Source organism: Candoia aspera, chromosome 3, assembly GCF_035149785.1.
Source record: "Candoia aspera isolate rCanAsp1 chromosome 3, rCanAsp1.hap2, whole genome shotgun sequence".
NCBI classification, from domain to species: domain Eukaryota; kingdom Metazoa; phylum Chordata; class Lepidosauria; order Squamata; family Boidae; genus Candoia; species Candoia aspera.
Genome location: NC_086155.1, coordinates 165,969,152 through 165,990,032, shown reverse-complemented (window position 1 = coordinate 165,990,032; position 20,881 = coordinate 165,969,152). Strand labels below are relative to the sequence as shown.

The 20,881-nt window shown below is 39.4% G+C and overlaps 1 protein-coding gene across 1 annotated transcript; it reads right to left on the bottom strand.

The window, feature by feature from the left end:
• Positions 1–5,630: 5,630 nt before the first annotated feature.
• On the bottom strand, positions 5,631–20,558 carry RNF138 (ring finger protein 138). The gene is made up of 9 exons (XM_063299235.1): positions 19,783–20,558; positions 18,320–18,446; positions 17,071–17,236; positions 16,430–16,545; positions 13,080–13,151; positions 11,910–12,015; positions 9,103–9,210; positions 6,589–6,817; positions 5,631–6,557 (listed from the first exon to the last, which is right to left on the bottom strand). Exons 1-8 carry the CDS (start codon positions 19,937–19,939, stop codon positions 6,749–6,751), a joined length of 921 nt encoding a protein of 306 aa, XP_063155305.1. The 5' UTR covers positions 19,940–20,558; the 3' UTR covers positions 5,631–6,557; positions 6,589–6,748.
• Positions 20,559–20,881: the final 323 nt, after the last annotated feature.

Here is a 20,881-nt window from a genome sequence, read left to right as displayed (position 1 = left end):
ATAAAAAAAAAGACACTGGAGTCCTTGGTGTTCTCTGAGCCTTGTTGTTTTCTTGCAGAGGTTTCATTGCCAGACTAGGCAACATCTTCAGTGTAAAGAGGGAGTGGGCCTTGCTCTCAGTTTATATACTGTGGCTTGCCCTGCTTGTGTTGGTGGGGGTGTTGTTTTCTCCTTGGGAGTTCTTTGATTGGGCTGTTGTTTGCTGCTTGGTTGATTGCCTGAGTTAATAGTTCCTTGATTAGGGTGTATTGTGCTGTTTGATGGTTCATCTGGTGTTAATCCTAGTGTTGATTTTTGCATATCTGGGTGTTGATTGCTGGCAAGGGAGTGTACTGGTCTTTTGGCTTTTGAATGGTATATAAATGTTGTTTACCTCTATGTGTCTGTTGATGGCTGCTTTGTCTGAGTGCCAGGCTTCCAGGAATTCTCTGGCGTTTTTGGATTTGGCTTGGTTTAGGATGCTCACCATTTCCCAGTTGAAACTATGGTTGAGTCTGTCCATGTGTTGTGAGATTAAGGAGTTCTCATTGTGTCTTCTGCCTGTTAGTTGGTGTTCGTGGATGTGCTGTGCTAGTCTTCTGCCTGTCTGTCCTACATAGTAGCTGTTACAGTCTTTGCATTGTATGTTGTAAATAACTCCTGTTTTTTCTTCTTGGTCTTTTGGGTTGCTTAATAGGTTTTGAAGAGTTTTGTTTTATGTGCTACGGTGATGCCATGTGGTTGTAACAGTCTGTTGGTGGTTACTGAGATGTTTCTCACAACCTCGTTATGTACCAATTGTGGTTGGTAAGTGAGGACTACCTGTAAGTGAATACACCTACTTTATAAAGCATTTACAGTAAGAGGCAACAGAGAAAGCAAACTAGTTACGTTTGTTGCATCAGCAATATATATTCCCTTGCAATGCTGGCCATACATTTATTTAGACAAGCCATAAACATGTCACACTTTAAGCAGCCCACCTGTCAATAACTCTGAACAGCCTTTAAAATCCCTCTTCATTTATAACCACTTGGACATATTTATGAGTACTACAAGATACATTTTTGACTGCAATATGCTTCCTTCAAATAAATAAATAAGCAACTCACAAATGGGGTGCAGTTAAAGCATTGATGTACAACTTTTTCAGATCAAGGATGGTGTGCCAGGGGCTTTAAGTAGTGTGCCAGAGGCTGCATTGCAAAAAGTAGTGGAGGGGGCCAGCACCCATCCTACATTTCATTTTCAGTTTAAAGTGGAATATAGTTAACATTACTTTCCAGTGATGTATTTAAAGACATTCCCATCTTTAATCTGATAACAGCTTTTGGAGTTGAACCCAAGGGATCGGATATGGCCCCAGGCCCTCAGGTAATGCACCTCTGTGTTAAAGCGACATGTGTGCAGCCAGTCTCATCAACTCTATTTTCATATGTTTTAAAGGGCTTGCCTTTGAAAGAGCTTGGTACCCTCTAGTGGTAAAACAATATTATAACCAGCAGATGATTTTCACATCAATTTGGAAAGAAAAAGTTACCACCATCCACTTGGAATATGCATTGGCTTTCAGAAGAAAATCTTATCAGTTCAGTATCATGGTTTAGAGGTGTCTCATCCCTTCAAAGGGTTATTCAAGAGGACATCATGGAACAGGTAAAATCTGCTGCCCTTTAGATATTCTGGATGATAATTCCCATCTCACTGCTAAGGCTGATGTCTTAGTTCTGCCAGAGAGAGAGAAAAGTGTATCACTCTTCTGAATTGCCAGAACTTGAGGAATGACACTATGCTCTCCAAATATGTAGCATATGGAATTCTGGGGTTCCATGGATACATGGAATCAAAGGAAGAGCATCCTGACATTTGACATTTGGTAAGAGGATAATGTCCCTCTCTTTTATCTTTGCCTTTTTCTGTCCCTGGTTTCATGGAAAATAGGAACTCTGACATAGCCCCACTGCTTCCATGGCTTAGAATGGCCACCTCTGCTTTGCAATGCCCAGTCCCCAAGTGCCAAGTAAAGCCTGGGGTGAAATCTTGACAGGAGATGACTCTACTTCAGGCAACGAATCAGCAGAGGAGACCTGCTGCTGTTTTCCTCCAGCTCAACTAAAGTGCAACAGACTTCTTGGGACATAATTGGGACAAACAAGGGTGAAACAGATGTAAACAGGAACTGTGTATGTTTCCAAATCAACATTCATCTGTTTCCCTGAACATAGTTACCTGGTAGCTGCAGCAATTATAGCAAATTAACTGTCAATCAAATAACTTGATTATTCCTGGCTATAGCTCAATGCTTTGTTTTGGGCCATTTGTTCAGTTCAAGCTTATCTAGATAAGGATGGGCTGGACTAGGGTGGGGGTACCCTATCTGAATCCCTAGATTGTTATTACCAAACAATAATGTCATTACAAAACAATATCAAACAATATTGAACAAGATAGAACAAAAATCAGATTGTGTATAAACTAGCTTCTTAATAAAGCGTGTTATCTAGCTACACAGATTTAGTCCTGGTTAATACATGGACAAAAGACCATCAGGAAATTCTAGGGCTTTAGGATTGACTGGGAAGTTGAAAAAATATCCTAAGAGAAGGTGCCAATAAACCACCTCCATACTGCTACCAAGAAAACACGAGACCATCTTTACCTCTATCTTTTCTATAGCATATAAAATATCCTTAGTTTTTTGGCATGCAGTTTTTATCTCCTGAAGAATTATATACAGACTTCTGTGCACACAAGTAAGGATACTAAACGACACTACTGAGGGCAGACTTCTTACTAAGTATGCTTAGAATTCCATGGGTCTTACTTCTGTAGAAGTATACCTGCAGGATCCATGTGTCTAGCCTTACATGTGGAAGGACTGATTTGCAGTAGCAGCTTGCCAGTTAAATCCTTTCAAGTCCTGGATTGACCCTGTTCATAGAGATCATTGAACCCTTCTGAACAGCTTCCTGATACAGCAGAATTTACTGAACAAAATTACTTTTCTCAATTTGAAAAGTGTGAATGTATGCCCTGGATTATTTTTGATCCATCTCTTGGCTACTACCTTCTTCTTTAGCCCAAATTCTGGCTTGCTCAAAATTTCTGGTTTCCATTTCACCTGAATGCTTTCTAGAGCCCATCTGAGACATACTTAGAATTGAGATTTTCCTGAAATAACTAACCAAATTCACTTCATATCATATTATTCAGTATATATTAATTACTTAAATATATTAATCAATATTGGTGTTAAGACTCCATTATATATTATTTCAACACATTTTCTTTTCTCTCAGATACAGACATGCTTGACAATTTCCCTAGATATCTGAATGATGTTTCAGTTAACTGCTGTGGAAAAATAATTTAGATTTTCCTTTAAAATTTACATCTGTACATTTCCTTGGATAAAAATTGTTGTTGGTCCATGAATCTATTCTGCTTCCTTTAAAAAAACACAAATTGTTAACCAAAAATACTTCCCTTACCATTGTGTTACTTGGGTTTATTCCAATCAAGATACTTCAACCAGTTTAAAATATTAAGCAGACAGTTAGGAACTGTCTCTCACTCACAAATGTATTTCACATGCTATTTCCTTCATAAATTGTACTTCTTCCTGCACTTTCTTAAAGCTATTCTTTCTTAAAGCTTTCATACGTTTTGCTAGCCAATCATCTGAGACATTGTTTCAGGATCCTAGTGTAGTGCAGTTGTTGGATTAGGACTGGGGAAACCAACATTCAAATCTACCCTCAGCCCTTGCACGACTTTGGAGCTGTTACTTTCTCAGCCCAATCTCAGTGGTGCAGGGTTGTTAAAGATGCCGATGTAAATTGTTCTGAGTTCTTGGTGGGAAAGTAGGATATAATCTAACAAATGAAATAAATAAATGAAATCAACACAAAGATCATACATTCCTGAAGCCTGCCCAATGCCCATCTCTGCTTAAGATTCTTATTTACTGCTAGAAATGCCTGTCAGAACATAGTTTATTTCAGGTGCACTATAATTTGCTTTATGTTGGCTCATTCATCAACTTACGTTTTTCTACAAGAGTACAAAAACAAGTTGATTGTAGAAATAAATTAATAAAGCATATATTGGAATTTAAATTTGTGTTATGTCCTGCCCTCTTAAAAATCCAAATGATTGCACTGCTGGTTTTTAAGAACAACTGAAGCGGTACCTGGTTGGTAACACAAAGTATCTATCAATCTAATCAAAGCTCAAGCTATGTATCTCAATTTGCACTTCTAGTTACCAATGCCTTTTGTCTGTTTCTCTCATCTTCCATGCCTTCTGAGGATAGGATTTGACATTATGTGGATTTGACATTATTTGAATTTTCTTTAAAAAAGGCTTTTGTTTAAAGCCATCAAGGCAGCCTTTCAGTGAATGTATTATTTATTTATATACAAATATATATACTGCTCTTCAGATAAAATTTGTAGGTTGCTAGGAAATTAAGGAAATAGACATATATTGAATTTTTCTATTATTTTTTAAAAGCAATTTTGCTTTACAAGACCTAGGATAGTAAATTTGCTATTAGCCATCTCTTTCCTGAAAGAAAGCTACTTGTTCCAACTATGTTTGTTTTACAAGGTAACAGCATTGGTGGAGAAATTAGCCTGCATTCAAGAAAACATCTGATTCTGAAACTGATTAGATGCTTACCCTCAGTGCCAACAATTAAAGGAAAATCAGTAAAAATCTCCTCAGAAATGCTTTGCTTGCAAATAATTATATTTAACTGATGTCCCACACCCTAGTGTATAAAGGAAAACAGGTAGATCTGTCTAAATAAGCCACCCTGCTTGTTTTTATAGCAGAGGCACACTACTGAAGTAGGAATGTTCTAGTGAAAGTGTACCCCAGTTCCTACAGTTCACCGAAAAGTTTTTGTTTTAAATGTGACCTATTGCCTTACAGCAGGCAACATCTTGTAGGTAACCTTGTCAATTTCCTGAAATAGCCAAAAAGTAAAAATCTCTATGGCATAATCCAGGAAGGATATAAAGAGCTAGTTTAATTTCTCATGTTGCCAATAACACTGCCTTCTACAGAATCATTAGTCATACTGACTTAATGTTATGACAATACCAGAAAGGTCCAGAAATCAAACAATCCAATAAATGATAGAAATGAATTACTGCCAGCGGTGGCATACAGAAGGAAATCACAGTACTTAGTATTCTGCACTGCTCTGATAATTTAATAAAGGACTTATTATCTGATTACTTCTTTTTGCAGTTTGCTACTGGTGCTTTCCCTTTCTCTACATGTGCTAATTAACTTAGGTTTATCTGAAGCCTATACCCAATCAAGAAATGTCTTTAAAATAGTTACTAATTTGTTTTATTTCTGTGGAAGAAATAAAATTTCTATTCCATGGAAGTACAGAAGAAAGAAAAAATTTGTTGTTGTTAACGGTGCAGTTAAACATTATTGCTCTTCCCAAAACTGGGGTTGGGGGCCGGAGGATTCTGCAAAAGCAAATCCATAAATCTGGATCAGTCTGTAAAATTTTTCAATGAAGGAGTGATGTGTTTGAGAGAAAAGCCAAATTTAAATACTACTACTTAATAAAGCAAAAAGAGAATGTGTCCAATAATCAAATCATGAGCATGCATGGAGAGATTCCATTATCTGAATTCTAAAATTCTCTTTATTTCCTGAATATAAATAGAGCAAAACCAAAGGCTTAATGGAAACCTAGAATAACAATGCAGTGATATAAGATGAATCTGCTTATCCATAATCATAACGCTACAATGAAGACAGTTTCCAAACTAATTTTTAAAGCAAGTGACATTCAATTAGTGGAAATTTCTAGTCAACTTAAACACTGGAATCAAATCAATTTAATACTGGCCTAAAACAGTGCTGCATTTTTAAAAAATGAAACCCTCCTTCTTATTACAAAAGCAGCCTTAGTAAGATAACATTTACAAAGTATTAGAACTTACTATTTGACATTTCTGTTCAAAGTTTTATTTAAAAAACAAGAGGAAAAACTCTAATAAACATTTCAGGTGAATTATGCTGCCATCGTAAAAGTCATATACAGGTCTTAGACTAATGTGAATTAATCACAGCAATGAAATACTTAGGAAAAAAAGGGGGAGGGGTTAGAAAAGCATAGCGGTAGAGGCTATGGTGTTACTGAAAAGAATATCATTTTTTTTTTTAGACTAACATGCCATAGTTTGCAAGCGTCTGAATTCTGGCATTCTATTAGGCTCAGTAAATGCTTTTGTACTTAGAGACTTTTGAAAACAATTAAGAAAATCCCTGCATGCAATAGTTAAAGTTAAGTTACGGGTCACAATAAAACCATTTAGCTTTTAACATATACTTCAAAATACAAAGCATGCAAGAAAAAAATGGAACTATTCAAGAAAGGATAATTATCCCCCTTATCCTCACTCTAATATATTACAATTTATTTCACTGCAACTAAAAAAGTTCTGTAAAATCAAAGAATTTAAATAAAAAACAAAAGAAGCAAAACGCTTTTCTTTCAAAGGCAATGATATTTTCTCCAGATATTTGAAATATTTCTATTACTACTGTAGTTGGAGAAGATATACTTCATACTACAATGTAGTAATACATGTTTTTAAAGTATTTTAAAATGAAGTTTGCCTAGGGGAAAACAATTGCTACTGAATTGGATACAGAGTTCCTTTTTATTAACATCAGACCAGACTTGACTCCCACCCCCCTTGTAGATAGTAGTGATGTAAGCAAATTAGAGGCTTCAAAGGTTCACTTGACAAGATTCCTCAACAGCGTTTTGAAACAGAGTTTCCTCATCCAGTTGAAGATTCTAAATAACAAACAAAGTAGCAGTGAATCAGAAACAAAACCTTCAAAATCAAGCTATTTTTCTCTAATCCTCTGCATTATTACCTAGGAAATTGTAAATATACCATTTCTTATATGATTGATCTTTATTTAGATTTATCTTCATATTAAGAGCAGCAGTTAAAGAGTAAAAGAGTTAAATTCATTTACTCTGTTTATGTTTCAAGAATGATTTTAAAAATAAACTAAATGAATTTATGTCCAGATTCCAAGAGCACGCGGGAAGCTTCCTTTTAGTGTATCCTGCCATTACTCAAAGGATTCAAGATACTTCCTAGTCCAAAGGTCTTCCTTTGCACATCTCTCTGTTCTTCTCTGAGGGGAGAGAAGAAATCTTAAGACATAAGGTTTGACTTTCTGTACCTGGATAGCTTTTGTAGTTGTAGGATTGTGTGCTTTTCCAGATGGAGAGATCATTTCTATCCTATCATTCCACAAGTTTACTGGTGTCTCTCCCTCCCGCATCACAGTTGTTTTGAACTTGTTCCTCTCACACCATAATCTTTGTTTTGCCCTTTAGCACTTACAGTACACGCAGACTTCCTCTTCTTCCCCATCATTATTCTAGGATAGACTGTTTCTCCATTTCACCAAGTATACTACACCAATAGCTTTAACTGGAGATGTCTAGTATTAAACCCAGAACATTCTGCATGAAAGAACATCTTCCATTCCCAAATAAAAGGCAGGGAGGAGACAGTTATAGTAAGGCTATTTAAGGAGCAAAGGTATGTAAGGCTTTTGTTTCACCAATATGCTACAGCAGCATATATGGTAAAAAAGCATATCTGCATGGATTAAAAATTGTGTACCTCATACTTAAATGTTGAAAGTATTTATGTTAATTTTAAAGCCTGTAAGACATATCTTTGTAAGTGCCAGAAGAATAAAAGTGTGGAAAGTGCAACACTATATAGACCATCTGCAATTTTAGTAAGAGTTAAACACTGTACAACTGCATCTACTTCTATTATTCAGTATTAATTACTTGTGATTGCAGAAGACATGATCCCCCTCAAAGAATAAGCAATTTCTTCAGTACATATACTTGTACATTTTAAACTTGATGGGTATTTGATTTAATATTTATACGAACAGTATTTTAATGCTCTTTACATTTTACCACACTAATTTCCTGAGAACCACCAACTTCTTCATATACCATAAATATATTCTTGCAATGTACAGTGTTGATCTTGAGAATCTGGATACTAAAAAGTATCCAAACAAACAAGCAGCTGTCGAGGATGTATCAATTTCATTTGCCCCATATCAGAATTTGGCAGTGTATTTCAACAATGTCATTTACATATTCCAGAAGTCACTTATGGTTTTGACAGCACTGCCAACAAAAGAGGCAGAACATTCCCCAAAGACAGATGTTTAGGGAGAACCATTTAGACAGACTACCACTGTTGCAGACATCCATAGCAACCAGTAGTCCAAAGACAATGGAAAAGCGATGTATCCAGTGGCAATGGAGTTAGGCATAACTTCTCTACGTTCAGTGCAGTAACTCTACCCAAATAGAATACCAAATTCAGAGGGGGCACTACTGAGATAAAATACTAATTAGGAGAGGTATAGTGTTACCATGGCAATCATGAAAACATGAGCCACTATCAATATACCAGTATCAATATATAGCTAGTCTCAAGATCAAACTAGTTAGTTCAAGAAAGGAAACCGTTAGCCATACGGTGGATAAACTACAAAAAATCATGCATTCAAAGTTGGATGTAGAATCTGATTAATACAGTGTAACTCCTATAAATTGCTACTACTCAGACTTTTAACCTCTCAGCTGCTGCAGTACAGACTACCGTGATTGGTACAACTAGATGAGATAAATACTCTGTCTTCTCTCACTCAAGATTTGGTGATACATGCTGGTTCAACAATTTAATCCAGAATGAGGTCCAGCATTTGAACTGCCATCACAAAAATAATAAAATAGAACATTTAATATGAAAGTTCTACCTTTACTGTCACCAGGTATGGAATGAAACCTGAAGAACAGCCTAGTCTTTCCTTCAAACATCAGGCTGGAATTGTACAATATCAAGCACCTTCTGCTAAATACTTGAATAGTTGCTCTCATCCTATTTGCCTAGTCTCTAAGAGCTGTAGGCATTTCAAAGCATATAGGCAACTACAACTACTGAACTTCTACAAAAGTTAATCAAAGATTACGGAGATCTAATTCAGTCTTCAAGAGCAGAAAAAGCTATCATACAAATTTCTTACCGTAAAATCTCCATAGTCAAGTTGATGTCTTTGATTTAAATGGCCAACTAAATCTCTAGTAACCTGGTTAGGATCTCCCCATGGAAGAGAGACACAAACAGGACAGACCTAAAAAATGAGAAAGGATCAGAAGCACCTTATACGGACTACATAAAATCCTGAATTTCTCTTTACTTCCTATTAAAAAGTAAAAAAAGTCCTCCACTTATGACAATAACTGGGGTGGAATTTCCAGTGCTAAGTGATGCGGTCATAAAGTGTGACCACATCACTTAGTGACAGCAATCTCTGCAGTTCTGGTAGCTGTTGTTAACTGAGTCCCACAGTCATAAGGTGAGGCAACTTCCTGCTGGCTTCCCACAACCAAAGTCAGTGGGGAAGCCAGCAGGAAGTTGCAAGTCTCAGGCCAGCAGGCAGGTAAGTGGCTGCTGCTGGGTGGGAGAGGGAGTGAGGGGATGTGCAGGGAGGGTGCACGAGAAGTGCCACGTGGGTTCGGAAGGGTACGTGGGGTTGAGAGGTGCCACATGGGTTGGGTAGAGTGCACGGGTGCACAAGAGGCACTGTGCGGGTTGGGGAGGACACACAGGGGTGTGGTCGGGAAGGGTGGCTGTGGGTGTTTGGGTCACCCAGATCTGGAGATATTCCTTCTTTGACTTTGGATAGGGTAGCAACCTTTCAAGGTTGGTATGCAGTCTGGGGGTCTTCCTAGACTTGCAGCTCCTGCTTCAAGAGTAGGTGCCAGCTGTAGCCAGGAAGGCCTTTGCACAATTCCATCTGCTGTGACAGCTGTACCTTTTCTTTGATCGGGGGGGCCTTCAGACAGTCACTCATGCTCTAGTCACCTTGCAGCTCGCCTACTGCAATTCACTGTACGTGGGGCTGCCCTTGAAGACCACCTGGAAGCTTCAACTGGTCCAGAATGTGGTGGTGTGAGCAGTAATGGGCATGCCTCAGTATGCCCATGTAATACCTCTGCTTCACGAGCTGCACTGGTGATTGGTTTGCTTTCAGGTGTGATTTAAGGTGCTGGTTGTTACCTATAAAGCCCTACACAGCATAGTGCCTGGTTACTTGAGGGACTGCCTGTCTCCCATAGCATCTGCCTGGCCAATTCGATCCTACAGGATTGGCATGCTCGGGGTTCCTTCGATTAAACAATGTTGCTGATAGTTGGGCAGCATGCAAGTTTAATAAATAATAATAATAATAATAGGTATTTGATTTTAACAAGTAGACAGTTATAGAAGGAATATGCGCTGGGGTTAAACCGCTGAGCTTGCCGATCGGAAGGTCGGCAGTTCGAATCCATGTGACGGGGTGACCTCCCGTTGCTAGTCCCAGCTCCTGCCAACCTAGCAGTTCGAAAACATGCAAATGTGAGTAGATTAATAGGTACCGCTTCGGCGAGCAGGTAACAGCGTTCCGTGTAGTCATGCCGGCCACATGACCATGGAAGTGTCTACTGACAAACGCCGGCTCTTTGGCTTTGAAACAGAGATGAGCACCGCCCCCTAGAGTCGGACACGACTGGACTTAATGTCAAGGGAAACCTTTACCTTTACCTAACATCTCTGGGTTTTAAAAGTACATCTAGTATTTCCACTTTTAAAGGAGAAAATACTAGTCATGTTCTACCCATAAGGTTAAGGAGGCTTTTAGAATGTGTGTAAAGTGCTTATTTATTTATTTTTTAAAGCCACTAATCTCCACCAGTACCAGTACCAAGCCACTTTTGGCTGAACTTGAAAAAGCTAAGCAGAATCTGACCCAGTTAGCACTTGGATGGAAAAAACACCAGGAAATCCCAGGGATATAGGCCTGGGAAGAAGGTAACAGCAAACTATGTCTGAACTATTGCCAGGAAAATAACACAGATGTGTCCATGTAGTCAGCTTGAGTAAGCTTGAGTAGACATTTTTTAAAAACTTAATCACTCCCACCCAGTTCTGCAATGTTAATATAAAGCTTGGTAAAATCTTGCCAAATCTAAATATTTTAAGTGCTCAGGTATGTCCACTGAATTAAATGCAATTTCTGTGTACTTATCAAGGAATGAACTGTGTCACATTTGAGAAAAAATAAAGTGAAAATACTATTATTATTGAAAATGGAAAAGTTCTTTCAAAATAAAAAGAGGTTAAATGTTTTAAATTACGGTTTAAATATTTGAAAAAGAAGTGGCAAAGAAGAGGAGGAGGAGGAGGAGCAGGGAATGATCTGTGGTCTACAGGGGAAGAGGATATTTTAACAGTGTAAGATGAATCTGGAGGAGAAATAGGCCACTTCATTCTCTCTTATTTAACATGTCTTGGAATTAACATAATTTTAAAAAGTAACTTACCATTGTAAGTATTCTTCAGAGGGTAAAGTCTTTTTTTTTTAACACAATAAAATTAAACTTTGGAATTCACTACCATGAGATGTGGTGCTGGCTACCAGTTTGAATGGCTTCAAAAAAGGGTTGTGTCAATTCAAGGAAGTCTGGGGGATCAATGGCTAATAGCCTTGATGGCAGTATGACTGCCTCTGAAGGCCATCAGCTGGGAGACTAGTGGGATTCTTTGTACAGTTAGTTGGCCTCTGTGAGAATAGACAGCTGGACTAGATGGGCCAGGGGCCCGATCCAGCAGCGCAGTGCTTATGTTCTTATGGCATTTCATTAGTAATAACAATAAAAATAATAAATAATTAAAACTCGTATTCTTAAAAATTAACTCTTTGTTACACCATCTGTTATACCAGTTGAGTTATGGTGTCACAAGACTTTTTATTATTTTACATACAACAAGTTTTATACAAGTACTCACTACTGGGTCTACTTGATAAAGATGCCTGTCATTGCAATGATCCAATAGCGTCTGCCTTGTGAAGTTACTTTCTTGACATAGAGGGCATTTGAATGTAGGCTGCTCACTGAAATACAAACAACAAGAAACAGTCACACAAATAAAAAATAGAGAAGCAGCATGCAATATGTACAAGTAACTCAATGGATGAAAAACAAGCTCACAGGGACATCTGCTATTTGCAGCAAGTGAGTAATTTGGTGTGCTTTTGCAATACTGACAACAGTCAGTTGTAGTGACTGACAGAGACACCACCTCTGACTGGTAGCAGAGATCAGAGTATCTGTGATGAATGCCTACCCAAGTTTCCAGCCAGACTTATACAAGAAGCTTATGGATATCTGATTTATTACTGGATAGTATGCAAGTTCAAGAGCAAAGCTGAGAATGGCAAAAGCACGGGTCTTTCAAACAATTAAAGCTTAGATAGTTCCAATCCCTCCCCCCAGAGTCAGTAAGAGCCCACTTCCTGCAGCCTGCAGGTGTTCCTAATGGTTCCTGCTGGTCTTTGGGAAAGTGTCCTTGAACAGGCGAGATAACCCAAATAGACATTCCAAAGTCTCTACATCAGTGCCTGGTACAAAAGAACAAGAGCAGCGCCCTCCCGAACAGTAACATGTGTCAGCACCAGCATGGCATGGGAACTGGTTACGATGTTCACAGGAACATTGGAACAGGATCCATGACATATCCCTCTCTTGCTTCTGTAGTTACAGGCAATTGATACGAGAATTGTTTTTTTTTTCCTTCAGGGTGGGGTGGGCAAAGGCTTGCTGGCAATTTATTCTCCTACCAATGACTAGGGCCAACACTGTTTCCCTTACCATGGAGTTCTTCCAGGGAGGAAGAATGCACTCTTCCCAGGGGAAGGAAGGTGAAACTTTCCCATTATCCTGGCTCCTATGATCAGTGATCTACAGTAACTGCATTATTACTAAAAATAGCTTTTAATTGGGCACATATTGCATTACCTATTTGTTTACTAGTTCATACAATACTTTAAAAACTAGCAGTTCACACAAATGTGTTGCGAATTTCATATTACTTTGGTATATATTTCTGTTGAGTAACTGTCTGCCCTCTTTCTAGTCAGAGAACCTAACAGTTATTAATATCCACGGTTATTCCTACCTTGCAGGTTCTTCAGGAACATGTAGATTAGAATTTTCTCCCACTTCCGAAGTAGAAGAATCACTCCTAAAACTGAGTGAGAATATATTTTAAAGTAAACAAAAAATCCTAAGCATTATGATTAACAGATAAATCCTTCTGACTCTGGTTGATAAGCAGTGTCTTTAAATTTGATAAACAAAATTCATTTGAATAAAATATGTGGACAATATTACTTCTGTCAGAGTTCAGGAGGATAGTCTAATCTATATAATTTCTTCCAGACTGTCCTCAAATATACAGTATATGTGCTTGTAATTGGAGGGAGGAACAGAAATAGGAACCAAGGAGGTAGCATTTTTTTCTACTAACTGTTAAAAAATACTAGTGAAAATGCTTTCAAGTCAAGCTAAACTGCAGGTGACTACATTTTATTTATTTATTTATCAATCAATCATATTTTTAGCACCACCCATCTCCCCCACAAGGAGGGACCCTGGGCAGTTCACAGTAAAAACAATTTAAAATTCAATAAAAATCATAAATAATACCAATAATCAATAAATATATAAAATATAGTCAAATCCAAGTAACAGCAGATCTAATTCATCCCATAAGCTGGTAAGGCCGGTCCCGGGAGGGACTAGGGAACCAGCCAGCCTCAAGAATGGCTATTCCTCTCCCCACTCCAAGCATGGTGGCAAAACCAGGTCTTCAATTTTTTTCTGAAGTCCAGGAGAGAGGGGACTAACCTCACTTTTGGGGGAAGAATGTTCCACAGGGCAGGAGCTGCTGCAGAGAAGGCCCGCCTCCTGGACCCCACCAGATGGAATTCTCTTACAGATGGGGTCTGTAGCATGCCCTCTCTGCATGACCGGGTGGGACGGGCTGATGTAACGAGGATGAGATGGTCCCTCAGGTAACATGGTCCCATGCCATGTAGGGCTTTAAAGGTGATAACCAACACCTTGAATTGGACCCGGAAGCAGGCTGGCACCCAATGCGGCTCGTGGAGCAAAGGTGTTATATGTGCTGATCTTGAAGCACCTAAAATCGCCCACGCAGCTGCATTCTGTACCAGTTGAAGCTTCCAGTTACTCTTCAAGGGTAGCCCCATGTAGAGCGCCTTACAATAGTCTATATGGGAGATGACCAGGGCATGAGTGACCGTTCGAAGGGCCTCTCACTCCAGGAAAGGGTGTAACTGGTGCACAACACGAAGTTGCGCAAAGGCCCTTCTGGCCATGACTGCCACCTGCTCTTTGAGCAGGAGTCATGAGTCCAAGAGGACCCCCAGGTTATGCACCAGGTCTGTCTGGGGCAGCGGGACCCCATCCAGAACTATAGATGGCAAATTCCTGGGAACCGAGGGGCCATTAACCCACAGCTACTCCGTCTTACCAGGGTTCAGCTGAAGCCTGTTGTTCCCCATCCAGACCCCAACAGCCCCCAGGCACTTAGAAAGGGCAGCCACAGCATCACTTACTTACTTCCCCTGAGATGGAGATGTATAGCTGAGTATCATCAGCATATTTTTATTGTGAACCGCCCAGAGTTCCCCATGTGGGGGAGATGGGCGGTGATAAACATTTGATAAATAAATAAATATTGATGATACCTCATCTCATAGAGATGGATGATTTTGCCCAGCAGTTTCTTGTAGATGTTAAAAAGGAGTGGAGAGAGTACTGAACCCTGTGGCACCCCACAAAGGAGGGGCCACGGGCTGATCTCTCCTCCCCTATTAACACCGATTGGGACTGACCCTGGAGAAAGGAGGCAAACCAGCGCAAAACTACGCCGCCCACCCCCAACCCCCCGTCGCCCCACATACATGGGCATGCATTTCAACTTCCAGTGTAGCCTACAGTCCTTGGGCTTCAGGTGGTTCTCCAAATACTAACTAGATCTGTCTTGTTTCCCTGTTTGCAACTTGAGACAAGACTTCTTGCTCTTGCTGTCACTTTTACCATGGCTGTATAATTACAAAATTTCCTCTAACATATTTAATATTAATTATAATTATATTTATGTATGTAATTGAACCTTAAAATATTTATGCCTTCAAAGCAGCCAATAAGAACATATAAAAATGAATGAAATAACAATGCATTCAGTGATTTTATCAGAAATATTAGTGACATATTCAAAATAAGAAATAGTTGTTTTATCTCTTAAGTTTCTCCCGAGGATTAGTTCAGAAATAAAGACATTTTTAAATTTAGAGGAAAGGGAGAGAAAAAGGCTAAGGAACTACAGGTTGAGCAAAAGACAGCAGCACATGCATTCCCATTAATCAACTGGAGAGACTTACTATGTTATGCAAACATGGTCTGTGCCTAGTCAGTACACCAAGGTAACAAACCAGGAGTCAGGTTTTAATTTCTAAATAACAAAAATTAATTGTAATAAAGGAGATTACCTTGATAAAACTTTAAATTTACAGGTGGAAACTTGACACTTACAAAATAACTATTATAACAGGTTGAAACAAACTGCTTGTTCAGATTTTAGTCCAACTCTCTGACCATGACAAGTAAAAAGAATAAAAATATGGCTGCATTCCAATGGAAAATTTATTTATTATTTAAGTAATAAATACTATGAAACTCAGTGGCTGTAGAGGAGAATGGAGATAACCTTGATGAAGAATGCAAGAATTACTACAAGAAAGGAAATGCAAAGGAGAAGTCATGAGAAAGAAACTCAAAACGACCCCAACTTGATTCTGTTTGGTGTAAGAGGGGGCAGAGGAATTTTCTGGCAGGCCTTCAGGATTCTATTATTATACCTTACAACAGTAAAGTGGCATTCCTGAAACCTTTGCTCTGTTTATTTCCTGACCTGGCCAACCTCAGAGAGCTGACAGTAGCTCTTATTTGTTCAAACATTTAAGAAATCTAAATAAATGCATTTAAAAAAGCAAATGCTGATGTCATTATATTCAAATCTTGAACAATACATTGATATAGTGCTTTTTTTCTGCTTCAGCTCAAATATTTTTTTAAAAAAGTAGTCTTACATAAAAGCAATCTTATGAACCATACACATAGCAGAATCTTAAATATTTTAAGATAGATCACAATTACAACCGAACAAATGCTTACACATTGAATTACACGATAAGGAAATTTTCAGATTTTATTTCACAGTGGAACCAGAGCTCCAAAGTTCAAAGATAAAGGTTTATTTTAGCCCTTTCCTAAAAAAGATTTGGAAACAACATTATAAAGTGTACAGACTCTGTATTTCAGCCAACATCATGAAGAAAATTCTATGCTATAAATATTCCTCATGCCAAATCTAAAGCAGGCATTAAAACGTGGTTTGGATATTCTCTGAAAAAAATTATAAAACTAACTACACATTACCTGTTTCCCGTTGAATCCTGAGATATGTCTAAGTTTGGAATTACAGAAGAAACACCATATTCATCTTGATACTTCTTACATGATTTATAATGCTGTCTCATACGAGAGAATCTAATCTGCAAAAGAAGATACATTTTACAGTATTTAGATTTTAAAATACTGGTGTGAAAAAAATATTTCAGAAAGTCAGTTTAGTGTTGTGGTTAAGATGCTGGGAGAGACTAGCAACTGGGAGACCATGAATTCTAGTCCTCTCTTAGGCATGAAAGCTGGCTGGGAGTCTTTGGGCCACTCTCTCTCAGCACAACCCACCAAATAGGGATAATGCTGTGAGGAAAACAGAAGTCAGGAGTATTAGATATGTATGCCATCTTGAGCTGACCAAAAATAAAGGAGGGATAATAAATAAAAAAATAATCTCAAAGGATAGATAAGAGTATATCAAATAGCTTATGCAGTTTTGGGGTGCATCCAAGTGTGTCTATTTGCTTTTGAATCAGATAATGTTGATAGACTGGATCTGCTTTCTTCCCAATAATCCCAAACTTGCTCTACAAATTTGGAAGATCCTCTGGAATAAGTATGCATATATTTGCAACAATCATCCACTTCTAAAAGTAACTATTTTGCATGCTCCGTACCTGTTTTTCACAGCATCTACAACTCCCCACCAACTTCTTCATGTTGTTTTCAACATCTAAGGCTCTGTTGGGACGTGCTTTTTCTTTTCTAGTTACGATGCCTCGGCATAATGGACAGTGTGTTCCACCTTCTTTCATAGCCATTAAGAAACATTTCCTACAAAATCTTAACCAAATATAAAGTGGCAGTGAATGAATAGGCATGAAAACGGCAAATCAGAGTCAAAGCAAGTGACATACTCTAAGATAAATCAACATCATCTTAAGTTCATATATATATTGTGATGGGGCCTACACTAATGGAGGCTAATCAGGAAAGATGTTGTAATAACCATCAATTTAAATGTGTAAAAAGGGATTAGGTAGATTTTGGAAGAAGAACATCAATGGCTATTAATCATGATGAGAGGCAGAATATACATCAGCCCTACTAGGTAGACCACACCAGAAAATCAACTCCACAGCAAGGCTAAAGCTACTTTTATTGAGATTGGCTATAATAACGGAAATCTGCAAGTCTGACTGTTCTATATCTGCTCCTCCTTATATTTCAGTGAATTAAGGGGGGTGGGGTGTCTGCCTGAGCTGCTTCTGAATGTTATCTTATAGTTCTGGACTTAAAAAATGTTCTGGCCCCTTTTGCCTATGTAAAAGTTCCTGAATTTTTCTGTTAAGATCATCTTTTTTACTCTCTACAACACCTCTAAACTTGCAAGGAAACAACAGAAAAAGAGTTCCTTGTGTCCTGGTTGGCCACTGTAAGAAACTGTTACATACTAGAATATAAGAATGCTCACTATAGCAATTTTACACTAATCATTGGAAAAATACTAATCCATGGGTTCTGTGGCAGCAACAGTTTGCTGGTTGCTTCTTTTTGGATGGTATCTCAGTCACGTTTGTGGTGACTGAGCAGCTCACATTTCCTGGTTTTGTTTTTCAAACATGGTAATAACACCAGTTTTAAGCCCTGAGTTGGTTCTATCAAGGTTGGCTCCACTATGCATGATGCCCTTATTTCATGACCCTTGTCAAGGGGATATATTTAAAAAGTTAGGAGTAGCAGACAGGCTGCAGCTGAAGCAGTCCCAGTTTTTAGCTATTTATGTTTTACAGTTCAGTACCTTGAAACAGGAATGAGTGAGTGGAAAAGGAGTAATATTACTACTGTAGATGTATTCTAACAATAGAAAGGAAGAGTGGGAGGGAAAGAAGAAAAACAATGAAAATGTGTTGGTCGGATACCTACACATGTTGACAAATGGAAATCCTGACAGGTGTTTTGAACACATCTTGGCAGACAGGACAGTAATAATCATCTTCATTGAAACAAATTGTGGCAGGTTCCTCATTCATGACAGCAAGCTGTGGTATTTCTGAAATAATAATAATACAACTATACCAGATACCTAACACTAAAGTGCTTTGTTGTTTATTCGTTCAGTCACTTCCGACTCTTCGTGACTTCATGGACCAGCCCACGTCAGAGCTTCCTGTCGGTCGTCAACACCCCCAGCTCCTCCAAGGACGAGTCTGTCACCTCTAGAATATCATCCATCCATCTTGCCCTTGGTCGGCCCCTCTTCATTTTGCCTTCCACTTTCCCACTAAAGTGCACTTTCCTTCTTTATTATGTATATACACTATCTGTGTATATTCTAACAATATGTATGTGTGTGTGTACGTACACACACACAGACATATATACATACACACATACACTCTATACCGCCTTGGATTCATAGAAGCAGGCAGTGCAAGAAAATGTAATTAATTGATCATGAGTTCATGATCTTGGGGGACACACAAGATTTCTCAGGTTGGTTCTGCAATGTGAGAAATTATAGTTCTTTTAAGATTTGGCTATTTCAAAACTCAGTGTGATGATTTGAGAATTGAAAATGAAGACTGAAATAATATATGACTGTGGCATGGGTAGTTTGGTGCAGCTTATCCACCATAACACTGAACTCTTCCACCTCTGCTCTGGAATCTGGGGTAAGGATAGACATCTTCAACAGCCTGGATAACCATCTCTTTCAAATTTCTCTTCTGGGCTTCCACTCCCCTTGAAATCCATTTTCTTACAAACCCTTTTGCACAGGTTTCAGGCATCCTAGTTGGTGCCTTGCATTCTGTCAGCCACAGGACTTTTTTTTAAGGCTAACTTCATTAACATTTGCCTTTTTCTATTCTCTCCTCCTCTTTAATAATAAATTTGCCTGGACTTTGGGAGACCAAAAATCTAGGCTGTAAATCACATTGGTTTGGTCCTAAAGCCACGAAATAATAAGAGTGAAGCTTTTTCTTTCTATTTTACTAAAAGTAAACAGGACTCGGCTTGGCCCTGTGCTTCTTTCAGTTTCTGAACGTTGTTCTCTTTGGCAGTTTGTGTATGTTGCTAAAATATTTTAATGGAATGTTGACATTCCTTCTCGTTTTGGAATTTGACTGGGAAACTTCTAAGGTGGAAAAGGGGGTTGAAAAATAACTAAAAAAAAAACACGGAAGCTCCAAGCACGCCATCAAAGGGTAAGAGGCGCGCGAGCATGCAGAGGAATCGCCTGTGTGGCGCGTGGAAGCCCCAGCAGCGGGATCCCGAGCCACGCGCCCGAAGCCTCAGCCCCTCTTCGACTCCGTTTCTCGAGCTTCTCAGGTCTCGGTCGGGCCCGCCCTGAACCTCCAAGTGCCGCCAAGAGCTACCGCCACTACCTGTCGAGAGAACGGGAGGGTCGATCGCAGGCCTCGGGACTGGGCCGAGATCTTCAAGGTTCCCGGTGGCCAAACCGGTCAAACCACCACCGCTCTCCATAGCTGTTAGGCCGCCGCCGTGGCGGCCTAGTCCCAAGAGGCGGGCCCAGGTTGCCATGGTAATAACTCCCCCCTCCCGTCCGGCGGGAATTGTTATTGAACAAGAGTAGTTGTCGCTGCCTCCCTCGTCCCCGTGAGGGACGGCGGGAAAGCCGCCTTTCGCTGCTTAGCCTTCTCACGCGCGAGTGAGCTGGCCCAGAGCTCAGTTGTAGCCCTGTCTAGCAGCAAAGCCGAATGGCTTCGTGATCCACTTCCTCGGTGCGGAGGTGCAAGAACCGGGCTCAGAACACCGTCAGAGGACAAGTGCCCTTCGAATGTTGGTGGGAAAGGGAGCTCTTTTCCTGCCCTCGTTTCTGCAACGTTTCCGCTAGAAACGTTTCCGCCCGTGCCTCTTTATCTGCGAGGAAGCCCAAGATAGCGAGACTTGCGGCTAAATAAAGGTGCGCAGGATGGCATAATAAGCCCTGTACAAACCATGGTACCTGAGCGCTTGGCCCGTAAGGTTGATCATTATATCAAAACTCTCCTAAGCTAGAAAACGTTCCTTCAAACCGGGTTTTAGTTTCTTGAGGCGGCCTTGGAGCAAATGACCGTATTTCTTACCTGAGCTCTGAAGATAAGCTGAAGGTATAGCCGCTGTTGATACGTAATTAGATCTCTGTGTTCAATTGTTCTACCCATTAATGGTAGCAACATTTCAGATGCTAAGTTACGCAGCTTTTTATGCCAGGTTATCGATCTTTCTTCTCTCCCCTTCCCAGCACGCCTCTTGTTAAGTTTAATAGATGGATTTTATTTTACCTGCTGAAACTTTATCACATGGTTGTTAAAAGAACGATCTTACGGGTTGGTAGATTTGGAAAGCCCAAACCACCCAGGTCTATCGGTTTCTTTTTCTGGGCCAACCCCAATCGATTAAGCGAGCACGAATTTTCTCCTATTGTTACGTCGGCGATTTGTACTTTGGCAGCGAGGCTCTGCACGAACGTCAAAAGCGAAC

Excerpts from the sequence above, each read along its gene's own strand:
- RNF138 (XM_063299235.1), bottom strand. The coding sequence starts at position 19,939 with ATGGCAACCTGGGCCCGCCTCTTGGGACTAGGCCGCCACGGCGGCGGC. Across the intron at positions 12,016-13,079 it reads GTTCCTGAAGAACCTGCAAG|TGAGCAGCCTACATTCAAAT; the intron begins GTAGGAATAACC and ends TTTGTATTTCAG. Across the intron at positions 6,818-9,102 it reads TTGACTATGGAGATTTTACG|AATCTTCAACTGGATGAGGA; the intron begins GTAAGAAATTTG and ends TTTGTTATTTAG.